This window comes from Vanellus vanellus (genome assembly GCF_965231255.1).
Source record: "Vanellus vanellus genome assembly, contig: HAP1_SCAFFOLD_47, whole genome shotgun sequence".
In the NCBI taxonomy this organism is placed as follows: Eukaryota; Metazoa; Chordata; class Aves; order Charadriiformes; family Charadriidae; genus Vanellus; species Vanellus vanellus.
The window spans coordinates 1,563,536-1,582,506 of NW_028127064.1; the positions used below are offsets into that span (position 1 = coordinate 1,563,536).

Here is an 18,971-nt window from a genome sequence, read left to right on the forward strand (position 1 = left end):
AGGGGCAGCCCCCGGCCGGGGGAGCCCCCGTCGGGGCGGGTAAGTAGCACAGCCACGTCTGCGCAAGAGGAGCAACGCAGAAGCCTTTTCCCGCCCCGACTGCTCCCGCCAGCGAGCTCGGGGCCGGTGGCACTGACGGCGGCAGCCAGGAGCATCGGGCCCCGAGTCACCGGTGCCGACAGCACAGGCGCCGCTGGAGGCGTCCGCCTCTTCCCGCCCCGACGGGATGCCGAGGGCAAGAGCGGGAAGAGGCCCCCAGACGCAGCCCCGCTGCCTTGCTGCGGCTCCTCTGCTTCCAGTACCTTTCCCTTTCCTTCCACAAGGCCGCCGTATCTTCACCAATCTTGACCTTTTCATGCTGGGAAGCAGAGGCCCGGCTCATACTAGAAACCTCTGCTGCTTCTTGGAGGGAATGAGTGTTTTCTGCCGGGGTAAGACTGATTAAAGACTGATTAAAATAACACCAAGTTCCAAGTTGCTGCTTCTTTTATTAGAATCCCATAGAACAGTTTTTCAAAGTCACATTCCCGCTTTGTGACACGCAAGGATCAAAATCTTAAAGCTTGTTGCTCTTTTCCCCAAAACTCTAGGTTGTGCAGAAAAACACATTCCAACCCAACACCTTCAGTACATCAATTTGGAAACATAAACAAAGTAGCATTTCACTTAAAGCATTCACTAGCTGAGACAAGCCATGTGAAAAGCAGAGTTACACAAGAAACAATACCACCAAACAGTCACACTACAAGTTTACCTTTCCACAACAATCAGTGCTTCCAGGTCAGTTCTTTCCACCAAAAAGATGCTGGAGTGGCAAAAAGATGATGCTGGGGAAACAACAACGAGCACGTTACACTGCCAGTCCTTCTCTGAGAATTGTAATGACAAGGCCATTTCTGGCCACCGGAAAGACACAACCCCAGCACAAAACAGACAGGGAAAGACTGAAAAAATAGAGACAACATAAAGAATAACTGGTGCACGGTGATGTTAATTTCAGTTTGCAATGGTGTCTTCAGGAGTGTTATGGTTTGAGAGACCCATAACAATCTGTTGTCATTTAGACAATCATTCTATCACCCGATGACCCCTCCCCACCTGGGAAAGGGAAATCGGGAAAAACAAGAAAACCCGAGAGCTGAAGTATAAACAGATTTAATAGAATAAGATTAGATAATTAACATTAACAGCACTAAAGAACTGATATTGATCCCGACACCAATACGGAATATGCAAAGATTATACTCAGCCAATTCTATCAGTAGGAAACTGTGCACTCCCAGCAGTGGACAGCTAATGTGGGACACTGCGAGCGCTACGGCTTCAGGAGGAAGGGAAGGCCTCAGGGCTCCGGCACCAGGGCACGAAGTTCTCAGGATGGCAGCCATCAAGGGAGAGAGAGAACTTCGCAGCAAACTTTCTAATTTATAATGAGTGTGACGTTGATGGTATGAAATAATCCTGTTGGCAGCTTGGGTCAAGTGCCCGGGTCTCGCTCCTCCTCATCCCTGCACCTGGCGAGCTCGAAAACACTGAGACCTTGAGACCCACACACCATAGCTGGCTGTAAAGTAAATATTTTCACAAATTCAGACACTGGAGTCTTCTGAAAGTGCAGTTTTCCCAAGTGTTAGAAGAGAAATTAGTCCTGTGTCTCTCAAACCAGGACACCCGCCTACTTGTTTTTCGGCACATGGGAACAGCCTGCTCCTGTGCCTTTAAGACTTCTTTCTTGAAGTATGTCCATCCTTCCTGGACTCCTGTATCCATCAGGGCATCAGCAGTCTTCTGAACAGATTAAAATTTGCCCTCCGGAAGTCTAAGGTGGCAGTTTTGTTAACCTTTCTCCTATATAATAGAGTAGATATTTTTTTTTAGAGTAGGTTTTTATTTTGAACTCCTTCGATATACATAAATGAATGCTCATTTATCAACATAGATTAAAATAAGGGCTTTTTCTCCATTTCAGTGCCTCACACCCACATTCACAGGTTTTAATGGTATTTAATCCCCCCATGAACTTCCAGACATTTGGGGGCTGTGACCCACCTCTTTTGGAGCGACCTCCGCGTGACCCTCCCCATCCCCCACTCACCTGCTCCTCCACCGCAGCACTGCCCCCCACCCCCCACCCCCGGTGACCTTGGGCTGCCCCAAATGACACCATCGCCCACTCTGACACACACAGAGCCCCACTCACAGCCTGGAGTGCGGTTTCGGCCGGCTGGCGGCGCACGCGGGAGTTGTAGTCCCTGTGCCATTCCCTTGGGGTGCGCATCCGCACGATGCCTCACGCCATCCCCGCTGTACCGCGCTGCCCGGGGCAGAGCCGCTAGGGCTCGGGAGCAGAACAGGCGGAGCGTGGTACCAGCGCGTGTTCGTGCGGTGTCTGTGGACGCAGAAACTCCCCCGTGCACCAGGGACCATTGTGCAACAGAAGCATTGGTGCTCACGGAACCCCCACCCTGCACCAGGGGCGATTGTGCAACACAACGGCGGGTGTGCACAGAGGCGCTCCGTGTACCAGGAACACTTGTGTGAGCCTGACTCCGGCACCGCCGCGCGGGACAACGCGGATCCACCGTGCAACTCGCACGTGCACAGAGCCCCGTGCTGGGCAGGGGGCAGATCTGGAGTAGGTTCCCCCCCCAAAAAACATGCAGAGGAAGGGTGGGGATCTGCAGAAGCACCTTTTTTTTTTTTAAAAATAGGGAGAATACACCTCCCCACATGCTTCCAACCCCCCCTGCCACCACAGAGGCACTGGGGACAAGGATGCTTTGGGGGTCACCAGCCACCCAGGGAGGGCCACTCATCCTGTAGCAGCAGGTCAGGGTGTCCCCATGACCCTTTCCTGGTCCGTCAGGGGGGTGACACCCATCGCAGGACCCCATCACAGCTCACGTGTGGTGTCGGCATCAGCTTGTCCGGCAGTGCAGAGCTCAGCATTGTGGCAGCTGAGGGCAAAGAGGCGGCCAACAGCCAGCAGTGCGACAGCTGCGCAGACACCGAACATGCTCCTGGTGCCTGTCTGATGGTTGCTGTCATGGAGAGCCAGTAGATCCAGACAGGCCAGTAAGTTCAAGGGGAGGCAAAACCAGTTCATCACCCCCAGGTCATCCTTCTCAGGCACCACTTTCCATCAGAGCAAACCAATGGCCGGGAAGCAGAGCCCACATTAGAGTTCAATAAGGAGGAAGCTGAGGAAGGACTCAGCAGGGCTCCTGGCTGGGCTTGGTGGAGAAGGCAAGCATGAAAAGGCAGAAGACCAGGAGGCTGGCAAGGGAGAGGAGGTGGACAGGCTGGAGGTGGTACCTCTGGGAGATGGCCAGGTGATACCGTGGGAAGCTGATGCCCAAGGGAGTGCCATGGGGATCCAGGACAGGGGTCCAGAGGAAGATGAAGATGTAGATAACACTTTCAAAAGGAGTCTGGATGGCACCCAGGAGAAGGATGCGCCAGTTGGAGAGGAGGCACTTCAAACCATTGCCACAGGTTTTGGAGATAGCTCATTAATTCCCATAGCTTTCATCCCAATTTTTCATGGCAAAGACCCCTGACAGCACCAGGAGAGGGATGGAGACCATGAATAGAGCCACCAGGCTCAACCTACATGTCCCGCAGGAACGCTGGCACACCTCCAGGAGCCGGACAGGAGCAATGCTGGGGGACAAGGCCCAGGGTGGTGGCACTCCGAGCTGCTGAAGGCACCCAGGTCTGAGCTCTGCAGAGGCCACTGGCACCGAGCTGTGCAGGAGGCGTTGGTTCAGGCCTCCCAGGGCCTCTCTGAGGGGAGAGCAGGGGCTGACCCATGCCGGGCATGGCCACCTTGGAGCCATGGCACAACCAGTCCCAGCTGGTCCCAGCCGGTCACGGGCGTGGGCATCACCACGGCGACTGCCAGCGCTTTGTGACGGGGGCACCATATCATGCCCAGCGGCCATTGTAACACGGGTGGCCACGGTGACCGTGCAGTATATAAGGGGCCAGAGCCCTGGGGTGCCCACTCCCAGGAGAGCACCTGCCTCAGGAGGCAGCATCTTCCCTGGGTGCCCACGGCGGCTCTACGGCCGAAGACGCCCATGGACAGAGAGGCGAACACGCCATCTCAGCCCAACAAGGGGCTGCCAAGCCTGCAGAAGAGGCGCCAGGTGAGGGATAGGGCAGGAGGGAGAGGCTGCTGGTGGGACGGGGCCGCACCGAGCTGCCTTGGTGCCGAGGCCGGGCTGGATGGCACTCTGGGGGCCACTGTGCCAAGGCAGCCACCTCCATCCCATGCCTTCTTCTTCTTCTGCCCGCAGGTGGGCCAGAGGCCACCAACGCCAGCGCCACAGGGTAGGCAGAGCCCGGCCTCGTCCCTCCACGGGGTCAGGCTGCCAGAGCTGCCCTGCCCAGACAGCTTGCAGGCTGCTGGGAGTCGCCACGCACAGGTAGGGAACCTGCGAGAGACGGGGCTGAATGTTTTCCCGACCCTGGGGAGCTGCCAACGGGCAGGTGGGAGGTGCAGGAGAGGACAGGCGGGCTCGGCCCCTGTAGCAAGCTGGACCCCCTGTGCCATGCCCAGCAGGCTGCCTGGGCATGCCGGCGATGCTCCTGCAGGGACCAGCCCTCTCCCAGCCGTTTGTGGGAACAGGGCAGCAGCTGCCTGTGGGGCTGAGCGCTGCCCTGGGGGCTGGCGGGGGAGCCCAGACACAGGAGCTCTTCCAGCTGTTACAAGGGGGGCAAGGGCCACCGTCTCACAGCCTCTCTCCTCAGCTTCTTTTGCAGACAGACAGCGTGGCACACATGGAGGCACTGCCCTGCAACCAGATGGTACTGCCCAGCATCGTGGAGAAACTGGAGACTCTGCCCGGGCGGGCAGCGGCACCCAGATACGCACCCGCAGCTCGGCTACCAGCAGCTGACAGCACCCGCTGCAGGCTGCCTGCTCTGCCAGCAGCACCCGCTGCACCTTCTGCCGGGGCATGGGACACGGCCAGCAGCAGTGCAGCCATCAGACACCGACAGCCAGTCCCACCTCCTTGGGGCACCTGCGGTGAGCGGGGCAGACCTGCGAGGGTCAGGAGATTCAGGCCTGCAGCCTATACACCAGCTGTGAAGGGGACAGCTCCGTGCCTCACCAGTGAGGTCCCAGGCAAGGTTTTCCGTGGGAGCTGGAGTCACAGCCAGCAGGCAGTGGCACCGTGGGACTGGGCACGTAACAGGGCCCTGTCAATAACAGCAAGAACAGACGAGGTCCAGGTGTCAATGGGAGCAAGGCTCCTGCAGCTCAGCTCTCGCCTGATCCCCATGCATGGGGGGGACACTGATGCTGCCGTCAGGGGCCCTGTACCAGCTGCCCGGGGACAGCATATGAGGCCAGGGTGCTGGGGACACGCAGCGGAGCACAACCCAGCAATGTGGGCGATGTGGATCAGGTGCGACCTCTACAAGAGATCACCGGGGGTGCACCACCAGGCTTCCGCAGAGCATGTGGACATCCTATCCATCAAGATGCAGGCTCCGGAGGAGCTGGGGAGGAGCTTCCTGGCCCGCACCGGGCATAGTCTGGCCCAGCTCAGGAATGCCAGCCTGCAGTGTCAGCGGGACTGCCCAGAGGAAAAGGCCGTGGCCGAGGAGGAGTGTCAGAACGACAGGGACAAAGAGCTGACCCAGGGGGAAGACATCAACATCCCCAGCATCTGTGTCAACAACTCCTTGGTCCAGGAGCTCTTCCAGGATGCCCACTCTAGTCCCCAGGAGGGGCCTGGCTGGCCCAGCAGCATGGACACAGAGGGGACCGGAGACAGAGCTGGGGATCTGCAAAGTCCCAGCTATGGTCCCAGAGACATTGAACCAACAGCTTCTGGCTTGGCCGGAGCTCATGAGGAAGAGGGGCAGCGCACACCACTCGCTCCTGTGGCACAAGAGGAGGCAGAGGAGCCAGCTTCTGCCTTTGGCGAGCAGGCCCCAGCAGCAGAGGCAAAGAGCCGGGCAGCTGCCCCACACAACCCCGCAGGCTACGAGGCAGCACTGCAGGACACAGCCTGGTGCATTGTGAGGGAGGTTGTGGCCAGCGCTGTGCTTGTATTCCAACAAGAACAGGCAGCAAGAACACCGGCAGTACCTCAGGGCACCGAGGGTCCGGTGATCGCAGAGGCTCATGGAGAGGACAGCACAGCTGTTGTCTCCCCGGCAGCGCAGGAGGATGAAGTGGCTGCTTCAGTGCTCCAAAACGCTCCGGCAGATGCTGGCGCACCCCACTTTGCCCCAGCAGAAGAGGCAGAGAGCCAGGCACCTGCCCCGCACAGCCCCACAGCATATGAGGAGGCTCTGCAGGACGTTGCCTGGCACACTGTGCGGGAGGCCGTGGCCGGTGCTGTGCTTGTGATCCAGCAGGAGCAGGCACAGAGCGCGGATGCAGAGATGGCTGCGAGAACACCTGCAGCACACCAAGACACCGAGCGTCTCTTGGCTGCAGAGCCTCACGTAGAGGCCAGCACAGCCCCTCTCGCCCCAGCTGCAGACGACCAGGGAGGTGCAGCAGCTTCTCCCGTGGCTTGGGAACCTCAGCACCAGGTGAGCCAGGCGCACGTGGCCAGCACCGGGCATCCTGAGTTGCCGAAGGCAGGCGCAGCGCCCGGGCTGTGTGTAGCAGGGAGATGCCTGGTGTCCTCCAGGTCTCCCGCTGACATCCCCTCCCTCCCCTACCTCTGCTCTTGCTCTTCCCCTGCAGGCGCTCTCCGAGCATCCAGGCAGCGCACAGCCCTCCTACGGCTGCAGGGACGTGCCAGAGGATGTCCCAGGTAGGTCCCTGAGCCGAGGGCAGGCCTGGCTGGGTGCTGCTCATCCCGGCGAGCGGCACCCAGGGTAGGTCGGCAGCACTGCACACACGGGGACTGGCCGTGCTGTGGCCACCCCTCCCTGGGGAACCGCCTCGGTGGCAGGGGGCTGGCAGCGGCTTGCCCGTTGCCTGCCCAGCCCCTCACCTACAGCTCTCTGTTCCCCGCAGGCATCGTGGCCCTGCCACACACCCCGGCTCGACAGCGACGGCCCTCCTTCTTCAGGAGGGCGCTCAGGGCTCTGCGCAGGGCTTTCCGCTGTACCTGCATAGCGGGACAGAAAGAACAGTAGTGTCCTGCTGCCAGTGCCAGGCGGGTCCCCAGAGATGGCATCTGGCCCTGAGCCTGCACAGCATCCAGGCAACCGAAGGATGGCTGCATGGACAGCGCTCCAGACATTCATCTGCCCTGAGGACATCGTGCTGCCAGCCTCCGCTCGGCTATGGAGGCTTTCTGAGGCCAATAAAAGATGACAATTTTCCCCCAATGCTTGTCTGTGCCTGGCCCATCTCAGGAGAAAGATGGCTATTGACCAACACCCCCAGGTCCCTTTCTGCCAGGCAGCTTTCCAGCCACACTTCCCCAAGCCCGTAGCACTGCACGGGGTTGTCACCCAAGTGCAAGACCTGACACTTGGCCTTGTTGAAACTCATACCATTGTCTGCAGCCCATCCAGCCAGCCTGTCCAGATCCCTCTGTAGAGCCTTCCTACCCACCACTAGATCAACATTCCCACCCAACTTGGTGTCCTCTACAAACTTAGCGAGGCTGCACTCAATCCCCTCCTCCACATCGTTGATAAAGACATTAAACAGAACCGGCCCCAGCCATTAACCTCCAATGCCTTGGGAGTGGCAGGACTCGGAGGAGTTGCCAACAGTTATATGTCCACTAACCCTATTGTGATTGTAAACTCAGAAGGGCAAAGGGCTACAGTGCGGCCATATGTGACCTCAACTCCTTTAAACCTATGGGGAAGGGACTGCTTAGGCCAATGGGGAGTTTGCATAACTACAGATTTTTAGTCGGGGCCACTGTATTTTAGAGCTAAAGCGGGGTGTTTCTCAACCCACTTTAGCTCTAAAATGGCTAACAGAAAAACCAGTGTGGGTTGATCAGTGGCCCCTTGGCCAAGAGAAATTAACAGCCCTGCAGTCTCTGGTAAGGGAACAACTTGTTGCAGGACACATAGAGGCCTCACATAGCCCTTGGAATACCCCAGTATTTGTTATCAAAAAGAAATTGGGGAAATGGAGATTGTTGCGTGATTTGAGAAAGATCATTAGATGTCATGGCAACAATGGGAGCACTACAACCGGGATTACCTTCGCCTACTATGATACCTATGGGGTGGGAAATTGTTGTAATAGATTTAAAAGTTTGGGTTTTTTTTACCATCCCTCTGGCAGAACAAGACAAAGAAAAATTTGCATTTACTGTTCCATCTGTGAATACCATGGAGCCTACCAAAAGGTATAAAGGTATCAGTGGAAAGTGTTGACACAAGGTATGAAAAACTCGCCTACAATTTGTCAATGGCCTGTAGCAAAAGCGTTCACCATTTATCTTCACACCCACTGATTAAATTGGGCACACAAATAATCTTTGGCAAAAAAAAAAAAAAAATCTCAGTCGTAGAAACCCAGTGGAGGGCCCCACGGTGTTCACAGATGGGTCAGGAAAAACTGGAAAAGCTGCCATTGTCTGGAGACAAGGAACACAATGGTGACATAAGATCGAACATCAGGAAGGTTCGCCCCAAGTCATAGAACTACGAGCGATGACCATGGTGTTTCAGAGTTTCCCCGGCCCAGTCAACATTGTGACAGATTCAGCTTATGTGGCCGCTCTGGTACAACGTTTAGATAAAGCTGTTTTAGGTAATGTAACTAATGAATTACTGTTTGGTGTATTGAAACTGTTATGGATAACAATGCAGAGGCGACAGCAGGAATATTATGTGATGCACATTAAAAGTCATACCCAGTTACCAGGATTTATAGTAGAAGGCAATGCACAAGCTGATGCTTTAGTGTCTGCAGTGGCCCTGGGACCTGTGCCCAACGTTAAACAGCAAGCGATAGCATCGCCTAGTTTTTATCATCAGGGATATCGTGCTTTGAAACGTCAGTTTAATCTTAGTAATACTGAGGCGCGCCATATTATTGCGGCCTGCCCCGATTGTCAAGATGAACATGTACCTGTATATTATGGCACCAACCCACGAGGATTACGCGCTTTACAGCTTTGGCAAACTGATGTCACACATATTACTGAATTCGGCCGTTTGAAGTATATACATGTATCAATCAATACCTTTTCTTCTGCCCTCATAGCCACTGCTCACACTGGAGAATCAGCTCGAGATGTCTTACGCCATTGGCAGCGTGCATTTTCTGTTTTAGGTGTCCCACAACAGATCAAAACTGATAACGGTCCTGCTTATGTATGGCAAAAGGTAGCTTGTTTTTTACAACTCAGGGGCGTGACACATGTCACAGGCATCCCCCACTCACCCACGGCTCAGAGTATTGTTGAGCGTGCACACGGGACTCTAAAATGCCTTTTACAAAAACAAAAAGGCGGAATGATAGGGGAAAGCCCTGAAGCACGATTAACTAAAGCTGTATATGTATTAAACTTTTTGCAGCTTGCTGATGATACTCCTGCTGCGATGCCACCCCTTCTTCGGCACTTTGGTTCCCTTGTGACCCAGGAACGGGTGGGTCCTGGAGCAAAAGTGCTGCTGCGAGACCTCAGGACAGGACAGTGGTTGGGTCCGCATGACTTGATCACGTGGGCAAGAGGTTATGCTTGTGTCTCCACAGATCACGGACCACAGTGGGTGCCGTCCAGGTATATTCGTCCATACCTAAAGTCTACAGACAACGACTCCTCACGTGAACTCACAGGATGAAGGCTTTGCACTTGATCCTGTGTCCTGGTTTGAGGTAAAACAGAACCAATTTTGTTCAGTAACTTGGCTTCTTAGCTGGGCCTCTTCTAACTACTGAAATTAACTGCATATTGTGCAGACAATGTTCACTCTCTCAGAGAGATCAGACCAATTGTTTATAGCTGATGCCCAGGCATGGGATGCAGAGAGGCTCCTGCGTACACTTATTGCCATAACAGCCAAGGCCAACCAACTTTGTTATTTGCCACGTTGGAGGGTTGGAAGCGGAAAAGCATAGTGGGGTCCCACCTGCAGGGAGGAGTGGACAGGACAGGTGACCCAAAACTGACCAACAGGGTATTCCATCCCATCTGCCTCATGCTCAGTATAAAAGCTGAGGGACCAAAGGGTCACGGGCTCTTCCTTCAATGGCCGACATCTGAGGAGGACTCTCTCTGCCTGTGATCCCAATCCTGACTCCAGATCCGGAATCCAGTTCCCGTCCGCCACTGAGTCCAGCCTGGGACTGCCCCAGTGCCAGCCGGTGACGTGATTGTCATCTCGGGAGCTTGACACGGTTTTGTATATATTTTTCATTATTTCTTTTTATTTTATTATTAATACTTCATTAAAGTAGTTTAGTTTCTTCTAAACTCTTAAGTCTCTTTTTCCTCCTCTGCCTCTCTCTTTGTAGAGGGGTAGAGGGGAGCATCTGTCGGTCCCGTCTGGGGTCCCTCGGGTCCCCAGTGGTGGATTTGGCCTAAACCACGACAGATTAATTGGCACCCAACGTGGGGCACGAACAGTGCTCCACCAGAGCTGTGATAAATTGTCCAAATAGTTTGAATTCCAACTTGCTCAGAGATTAGAACAGACAGCTTGCATCATGTCGTTCTTAGAGGAAATCATGTATCATGCCTTTAAACAGCTTTGTTGGACTTTAATGCAGTCAGCTTGGTCTAACCTGCCAAAGGTGTTGCAAACTTCATTTATTCTTTGTCTTTTTATGCGAAGGTTTAAAGGTGCTATGTTGGTGTGGTTCGCAATTCAGATGTATAACACGATGAGTTGGGTAACGGCTCTACCTGTATATCTCGGGCATCAGGTGATGGATTCTGTTATTAATTATACTGTCGGTTCTACCTGGGGAATGTTTACTTCGCCCTTTGATACTTATGTTAATGTGACACCCTCAGAGCTGGGGCATGGAAACCTTCTGGGCTCTGAGGATAAGGACTGGTACCTTGTTAAGATCGTGATTCTGTTGTCGGTGCTTCTGAATGTGGTGCAGGGGTGGTTTATTGTGAAACATCTGTGCAGGGGTAGCTGTAGGGTACCGTGCGCTGCCGCCACTCAGACCCGCGCAGCCGCTCGGCGATCTGCAGCGGCACAAACCGCGGCCCCGCCTGGCCCGGCCGCAGCTGCCCCCCCCGGAGCAACGGCACCACCGGCAGCCGCCCCCCCCCACCGCAACGGCACAGGCGCCTCCTCCGCCGCCGCCGCCTGCACCGGCACCGGCACCACCGCCGCCTGCACCGGCACCACCGGCAGCCGCCCCCCCAACCACCACGGCACAGGCGCCTCCGCCGCCGCCGCCTGCACCAGCACCGGCACCACCGGCAGCCGCCCCCCCCACCGCAACAACACCGGCCCCTCCGCCGCCTGTCCCGGCACAAGCTACTGCAGCCACTACAACCAGTACCAAACCTACTCAAACTCCATCAAAATCGGTACAAGCTGCCCCGGTAACCAGGAGGAAGAAGAAGAGGTCAACTCCTTCCCCTACCCCTTACGACAAAGACCACCTCAAGTCAGATAGCTTGGGGGAGGGTTCTGAAGAAGATCCAGGGGAGGGTCCTTCAAGACCAGATAAGGGAAAGAGACCTTTGAAATCAGACAAAGGCAAGAGTCCTTCTAGAGCAGATGTTGGAGAGGCCCCTTCTAGGGCAGCCTCACCACAGGAGGACTCAGATGTAGAGGTAGTTGTTAAATCCTTCTCTATGAAAGATCTGAGAAATATCAGGAAGGACTTTAGTCGTCATGAAGGTGAAACACTTGTCTCCTGGTTGCTCCGATGCTGGGATAGTGGGGCAGATACCCTAGATTTAGATGGCAGAGAAGCTAGGCAATTGGGAAACCTGGCCAAGGATGGAGGTATTGATAAAGAGATTGGGAGAAAGACAAGCACTCTCAGTCTCTGGAGGCGACTGGTGTCAGCCATAAAGCACAGGTATCCCTTTAAGGACGATATCGAATGCCGTCCAAGTAAATGGACCACCATGGAAAAAGGTATTAAGTACCTGAGAGAAATGGCTGTGCGAGAGGTGATTTATAGTGATGGGCAAGTGATTGTAGACCCTGATGAAATGCCATGCAAACAATCTATGCTAAAAAAGTTTGTACAAAGTGCACCATCAACATATTCCCACACATTGTCAACAATGGTCTGGGGAGGATCTGATACTGACACACCAACCGTAAATGAAGTGGTTAATAAGGTACGACAGTATGAAGACAGTCTCTCTCGTCCCTTTTCTGTGGCAGCCATAGAAAAGCTGACTGTGACCACTGAGAAAATGACTGAGAAACTGACTGAGAAAATAGAGCAAATGACCCAGAAATTAGTTGAGCAAACCGATAAACTGTTTGATAAACTAACCAAGGTGGAGGAAAAACTCCATTCTTTCCCTGTACAGACTCATGTTGCAGCTGCTAAGAGGAAACGCCCTCCTACTCAAGAGAAAAAACACCTTCCGACTCAAGACAAATCAAACCCGATGCGAGATATCCTGTGGTTTTGCCTCTGTGAATATGGAGAAGACATGAAGAAGTGGGATGGAGAACCTACCTCAGCCCTACAGGCACGGGTGCTTGAGCTGCAAAATGAAGCAGGTAGAAGAAAGGATTCTGACAGGAAGAAGGCTGCTCCAACCTACGGTAGGCGATCCTACGGACCAGGTAGGAACCGATCTGATAATCGTAGGTACTACGGTCAACATTAGAGGTGCCCTGCCTCCAGCCAGGAGGAGGAGAGGGACAACCGAGTTTATTGGACTGTGTGGATTCGATGGCCTGGCACATTAGAGCCACAAAAGGATAAAGCCCTGGTGGACACTGGTGCACAGTGTACCCTATTGCCATCGAATCATAAAGGGGCAGAAACTGTCACCATTTCTGGAGTGACAGGCGGATCTCAAGAAATGACTGTATTAGAAGCTGAAGTGAGCCTAACTGGGAATAAATGGGAGAAACACCCCGTTGTTACTGGTCCAGATGCTCCATGCATCCTTGGCATAGACTATCTCAAGAGAGGGTATTTTAAAGACCCAAAAGGGTATCGGTGGGCTTTTGGTATAGCAGCTGTAGAGACTGAGGATGTTACACAGCTGTCTACCTTACCCGGTCTTTCAGATGACCCTTCTGTTGCGGGACTGCTGAGGGTTGAAGATCAGCAGGTGCCAATTGCTACTGCCACGGTGCATCGACGACAGTATCGCACCAACCGAGACTCCCTGATTCCCATCCATAACCTGATTCGCCGGCTAGAGAGCCAAGCAGTGATCAGCAAAACTCGCTCACCCTTTAACAGCCCTATATGGCCAGTGCGAAAGTCTGATGGGCACTGGAGTTTAACAGTAGACTATCGTGGCCTGAATGAAGTTACACCACCACTGAGTGCTGCTGTGCCAGATATGCTACAACTTCAGTATGAACTGGAGTCAAAGGCAGCCCAATGGTATGCTACAATTGACATTGCTCATGCCTTTTTCTCTATTCCTTTAGCAGCAGAGTGCAGGCCACAGTTTGCTTTCACCTGGAGGGGTGTCCAGTACACCTGGAATCCACTGCCCCAGGGGTGGAAGCACAGCCCTACTGTTTGCCATGGACTGATCCAGACTGCACTGGAGAAGAGTGGAGCTCCAGAACACCTACAATACATCGATGATATCATTGTGTGGGGTAATTCAGCAGAAGAAGTTTTCCACAAAGGTAGGAAAATAATTAAGATTCTTCTGAAAGCAGGTTTTGCCATTAAAAGAGGTAAGGTCAAGGGACCTGCACGAGAAATCCAGTTTTTAGGAATTAAGTGGCAAGATGGCCATCGCCAGATCCCAATGGATATAATTAACCGAATAACATCTATGTCCCCACCTACTAACAAAAAGGAAACACAAGCCTTTTTAGGTGTTGTGGGTTTCTGGAGAATGCATATTCCAGCTTACAGCCAGATTGTGAAACCTCTCTATGAAGTGACTCGAAAGAAAAATGAGTTTATGTGGGGCCCTGAGCAACGACAAGCCTTTGAGCAAATTAAACAAGAGATTGTGCATGCAGTAGCCCTTGGACCAGTCTGAACTGGACGGAACATTAAAAATGTGCTCTACACCGCAGCCGGGGACAATGGCCCTACCTGGGGCCTCTGGCAGAAAGCACCAGGGGAGACTTGAGGTCGACCCCTGGGATTCTAGGGGTCGAAGTCTCCGAGGCCAACTATACTCCAACTGAGAAAGAAATCTTGGCAGCATAGGAAGGAGTTAGAGCTGCTTCAGAAGTAATTGGTCCTGAGGCACAGCTCCTCCTGGCACCCCCATTACCAGTACTGGGCTGGATGTTCAAGGGTAAAGTTCCTTCTACTCATCACGCCACCGATGCTACCTGGAGTAAGTGGGTTGCCATAATCACGCAGCGAGCTCGAATAGGAAACCCAAATCACCCAGGAATCGTAGAAGTGATCACAAATTGGCCCAAAAGCAAAGACTTTGGGATGCCACAAGAGGAGATGGTGACACGTGCTGAGGAAGGTCCACCATAATAGTAATTGGGCAAAAGAACATGGCATTGAGTGGATATATCATATCCCCTATCATGCACCCACTTCTGGGAAGATTGTGCAATACAATGGACTGCTAAAAACCACCCTAAAAGCTATAAGAGGTGGAACCTTTAAAATTGGGACAAGCGTTTAGAGCAAGCTACCTGGCTAATTAACACCAGGGGATCCATCAATGGAGCTGGTCCTGCTCAATCAGACCCTTTACATACTGTAGGAGGAGATAAAGTCCCTGTGGTGCATGAAAGGAATTTGTTCAGGAAAACTGGGTTTCTCCTGCTTCAGGCTAAAGCAAACCCATTCGTGGGACTGTTTTTGCTCAAGGACCTGGATGTACTTGGTGGGTGATGCTGAAGGATGGAGAAGTTCAATGTGTACCCCAAGGGAATTTAACCCTTGGTGAGATTACTCAATCCTGAGCTGTATGATGCTGATCACTACATAATACTAACAGTGTTCAATAAGTGTTTTTCAGGATAACACAGGGGTGATGAAACCTGAGCTAGCTTCATCAAGTGGCGTCCAGCAAGCTCTTCAAGATGAACATGCTACCCCATGGGCACGAACCAGAATGAATTTTGTACCATCTTTCCTGCCCTGAGATGAGATCCTGCAATCATGAACTAAATGGGCTTAAACTTTTGTATATAAACGTAAACCACAGATAAGTGACCTGCATGTATCCATATCATATATATAATCTGTGTGCGTGTAAATTTGATAGATAAAAGTAATAGTAATCTGAGCAAGATGCAAATGGTGTGGAATAAGGGGTGGAATGTCCTGGTTTGAGGTAAAACAGAACCAATTTTGCAAAGAAGCAATCACTAAACTGTCAGTTATAAATCTGGTGAACCTGTCAGGCAGTAAAAGGCCAAAATCCACAGTCATTTCATCATTTCATCTCAATGTCTAACCACATTAGGAAGTGTCATCAGGTGTTCTTTTTTTTCTTTCTCTATCCATTCCTGTGAAGTGAAAAATAAATTTCTGTCTATGAAAAAACCTTCCCTCCATTCAGCATTCCTTGCTGTGTGGCTAATAAAGTTACTTAAGTGAATAAAGCCTGAGATGTACATAAGCACTCATATACTGAAGAATGAACATAAGCATGAAATAAGCACGAATGTACTGAAGTTTAGAATCTGGTAGTTTCTCCCCCCTTAATTTGCTTTTGATGGTTATGTTATTAGGAAACCGTAATTGCCCAGGAATGGTAGAAGTGATCACAAACTGGCCCGAAGGCAAGGCCTTTGGGGTGCCACCAGAGGAGGTGGTGACACGTGCTGAGGAAGCTCCACCATATCATGAACTCTCATTCTCTCAGCTAATGAGAACCAGCATGCTCTGGTTACTGATGGGCCTTGTCGTACTGTAGGAAAGCATCGAAGGTGGAATGCTGCGGTGTGGAGTCCTACAGGACGAGTGGCAGAAGCTGCTGAAGGACAAGGTGAGCGGAGTCAATCTGCAGAGGGAAAAGCCATCCAGCTGGCGTTAGCTGTTGCTGAAGGAGAAAAGTGGCCAAGACTCTCTCTCTCTCCTGACTCCGGGACGGCAGCAAATGCTCTGCGGGGGCGGCTAAAGCAGTGGAAGCAGAGCAACTGGCAGCCCTGTCCTGCCGGCTGGGCCTGTACTCTGTGTCTGTCGGGGCTCTGGTTGCCGGGGGCAGCTGTGAGGCGCTGAGGCGGGGGGGCTGGTTGGCGGCTGTGCCGGTGATGCGCTCTGGCGCTTGTGACATCAGAGGGGCCGTGTCACAATGGGGGCAGCTATAAAAGGCACCCGCAGGCAGCGCTGCCCCAGCACAGCCTGAGCCAGAGGTGAGTGCGCAGGCAGCGGGAGGATGGGCCGGAGCGGGGCCCGGGCAGAACGGCGGGCCCCCGGGGGGGTGGGTTCTCATCCTGCATCAAGGGCCCAGCCGCTGGCGGGAGCGCCTGGGGCCGGGCACGCTGCCACCGCCGCCACCGGGGCTGGGCGCAGGCCTTGCTGCCCCCCAGCTGTCTCGCCCCCTCTCCTGCCTGCCCCCAGCTCCCTGCAGTGCAGCGGCAGGGCCCTTGCGCCACCACTTCCTGCCCTCCCAGCCCCACTCAACCCCTTCTCTCCCTCCTCCCACAGGCCATGGCTGACACAACCTTCCTCCCCCTGCTCGTGCAGAGCATCCTCCAGCTCCTGCACATGGTCTGCCAGGAGCTGGGTGAGGCCACCTGCGGGCACATGCGGCAGCACGCGCAGCAGCTGAGCCAGCCCAAGACTCGGCTGCTGCAGGACATGGAGCAGAACGCCTCGGCCTGGGGAGACCTGCTCTTCGCTGCCTTGCAGCACTGGCAGGTCTGGGCGCTCGCTGCAGTCCTCGTCCTGATCTTCAGGCTCTGCCGGCACCTCAGCAAAAGGAGCCCCCAGCCAGGCAGCAGCGCTGCAGAGGAGAGCTCAGGCAGCAGCACAGAGTGCGGCAACGAACAATGTGCAGGAGAAGGTTCTGGCGACTATGAGAAGCGTGTGTTTGGGAGGTTTGCAAAGCGCATCCGGTCGTCAGTGCAGCGCCTGGCCTACAGGAGCCGCGTGGTGGAGGAGCTGGTGGGCGACCTCCTGGCTGTCCTGCAAGAGCGCTTGTCCAACAGTTTCTTCCCGGTCCTGCAGCCAGCCATCGGGGTGGGCAGCGCCTTCGAAGGTTGGAGTCCCCGTGGGCGTGATGCTGTGTACCGCCTGCTTGTGCCCCTTAAGCCCCCCCGTGGGCACGTTTTCCACCTGGAGCTGGGCACTGCAGCGGAGATGCCGGCAAAGAACTCCCGCGTCCGCGTGGAGCTGGCGTGTACCTGCAGCAGGGATCAGCTGGTGGAGAACACGCCGTTCTACCTCCACCACCCCCAGGAGGAGGAGCTGAGGAAAAATCCGTCTGCCAGCCTCCTTGGCACCCTCTGCACCGGCTCCTACCTGGATGTGCACAAAACCGCCCAGTGGTTGCAGAACCTGGTGAGCTCAGCCTGGGAAGAGATGCCTCAGGCGCAGCACTACAGCATGAAGGTGCTGCCTTCCAGCCGCTCCTGCAAGCTGCAGCTGACAAACGCCTCTGGGAAAAGCCTCCTCGTTGACATCATGTTTGGGGTGCGGCGAGGCGACTCGGACATCTTCCTGAGCAGCCGGGAGACTCCAGAGGCCATCCTCACCCCCAGCACAACATGGGCAGAGAGCTACGCGGTGGCAGAGGTGAAGTTCTTCAGGCATGTGGCCAGGCAGGCCCCACACGACACCTCCCACCTCAAATGCCTCCAGCTCTTTGCCGCTATCCTGCTGGGCACCGGCTTTTCCACCGCTACCTTCAAGACGGTTGCCATGCACCTCCTCAACACCTTACCAGTGTCGAGCTGGAGCAGGAGGGAATTCCTCATGCGGCTGCAGGATATCCTGTGGTACCTGCGCGGCTGCCTGCACGACAAACGCCTCGACCACTTCTTCTTTGCTAATGAGAACATGCCCGAGGACATCGTCTTGCCCCCAGCCCTCCAAACAGCGGAGCCACTCAACCTCTTCCAGCGCCTGCTGCATGACCCAGCCGCCCACGCCAAGGCAATGCGTGAGGCCGATGAGCTGCAAGATCGGCTCACAAGCCTGCTCTTCTACAGACACCGAAAGAGCTCCTCACGCACGGAGCTCTCTTAGTGTCCCCTAGATACTCCCCTGGGAGCTGGTGCTGCGGAACTGAGCACGCTGGGCACGCACAACACGCTACTCAGTCGGCTCTGGGAACTGCTGCCACACCTTTCCTCTGCAGCAGAACCGCACTCTGGGGAGTGGGACGCGATGCGGCTGGAGTCGCCCTTGCAAGGAGCCTTGCGACAGAGACTCCTGTTACCACGGGCACAGCCACCGCCCTGTCCCTCGCGGAGCTTTACCCTGTACATAGATGTCAATAAATCATTTGTTTCACACCCAAACGTGCGTCTGTGCATGTGTGGACATGGGTTTTGGGGGGAAGGCGGGCATAGGGTGCTGAGCGCTCGGCTGCCCTAGAGTGGCGGAGCATTTTGCTGAAGAGCTGATGTGCTGGGCTCTGCTTTCACTGATTGTGGAGCTAAGGCTGGCACCTGTCTCTGCTCCAGTGCTGGGGCAATGGCAATCACTTGTTCCCCTCCACAGCTCTGCACATTGCCTGGGTGGCTCCGTAGGTAGGGAGCCTGCAGTGGCCCTGGTAGCCCGACAGCCCTTGGGTGACCCCCGTGAGGTGGTTAGGACGCTGCCCGAGTGGGGAGCCCTGTGCACAGGGAACAAGTGTCACGACTGCTGAGCAGGGCTCTGCCTCCTGTACGAGCACCAGGCTCATTCTCCATACCCTCGTGGGACCTGCGCAACCTTCACCCGGCACACGTCACACGTGTTTTTTTTCCCTTGTTGCCCTGTAACAGCACAGAACATCCTCTCTAGCCAGAAG

General features: G+C 54.5%; 1 protein-coding gene across 1 annotated transcript in view; it reads left to right on the plus strand.

Moving 5' to 3' along the window:
- Positions 1-18,202, plus strand: part of LOC309685554 (inositol 1,4,5-trisphosphate receptor-interacting protein-like 1) — a gene marked incomplete at both ends in the record, with an annotated part of 54,154 nt that extends 35,952 nt beyond the window's left edge. The window contains one exon of the mRNA XM_082501300.1: positions 17,013-18,202. Within this exon, the coding sequence (XP_082357426.1) occupies positions 17,013-18,202 (1,190 nt within the window). The remainder of the gene's footprint in view (positions 1-17,012) is intronic.
- Between the last annotated feature and the right edge of the window lie 769 nt (positions 18,203-18,971).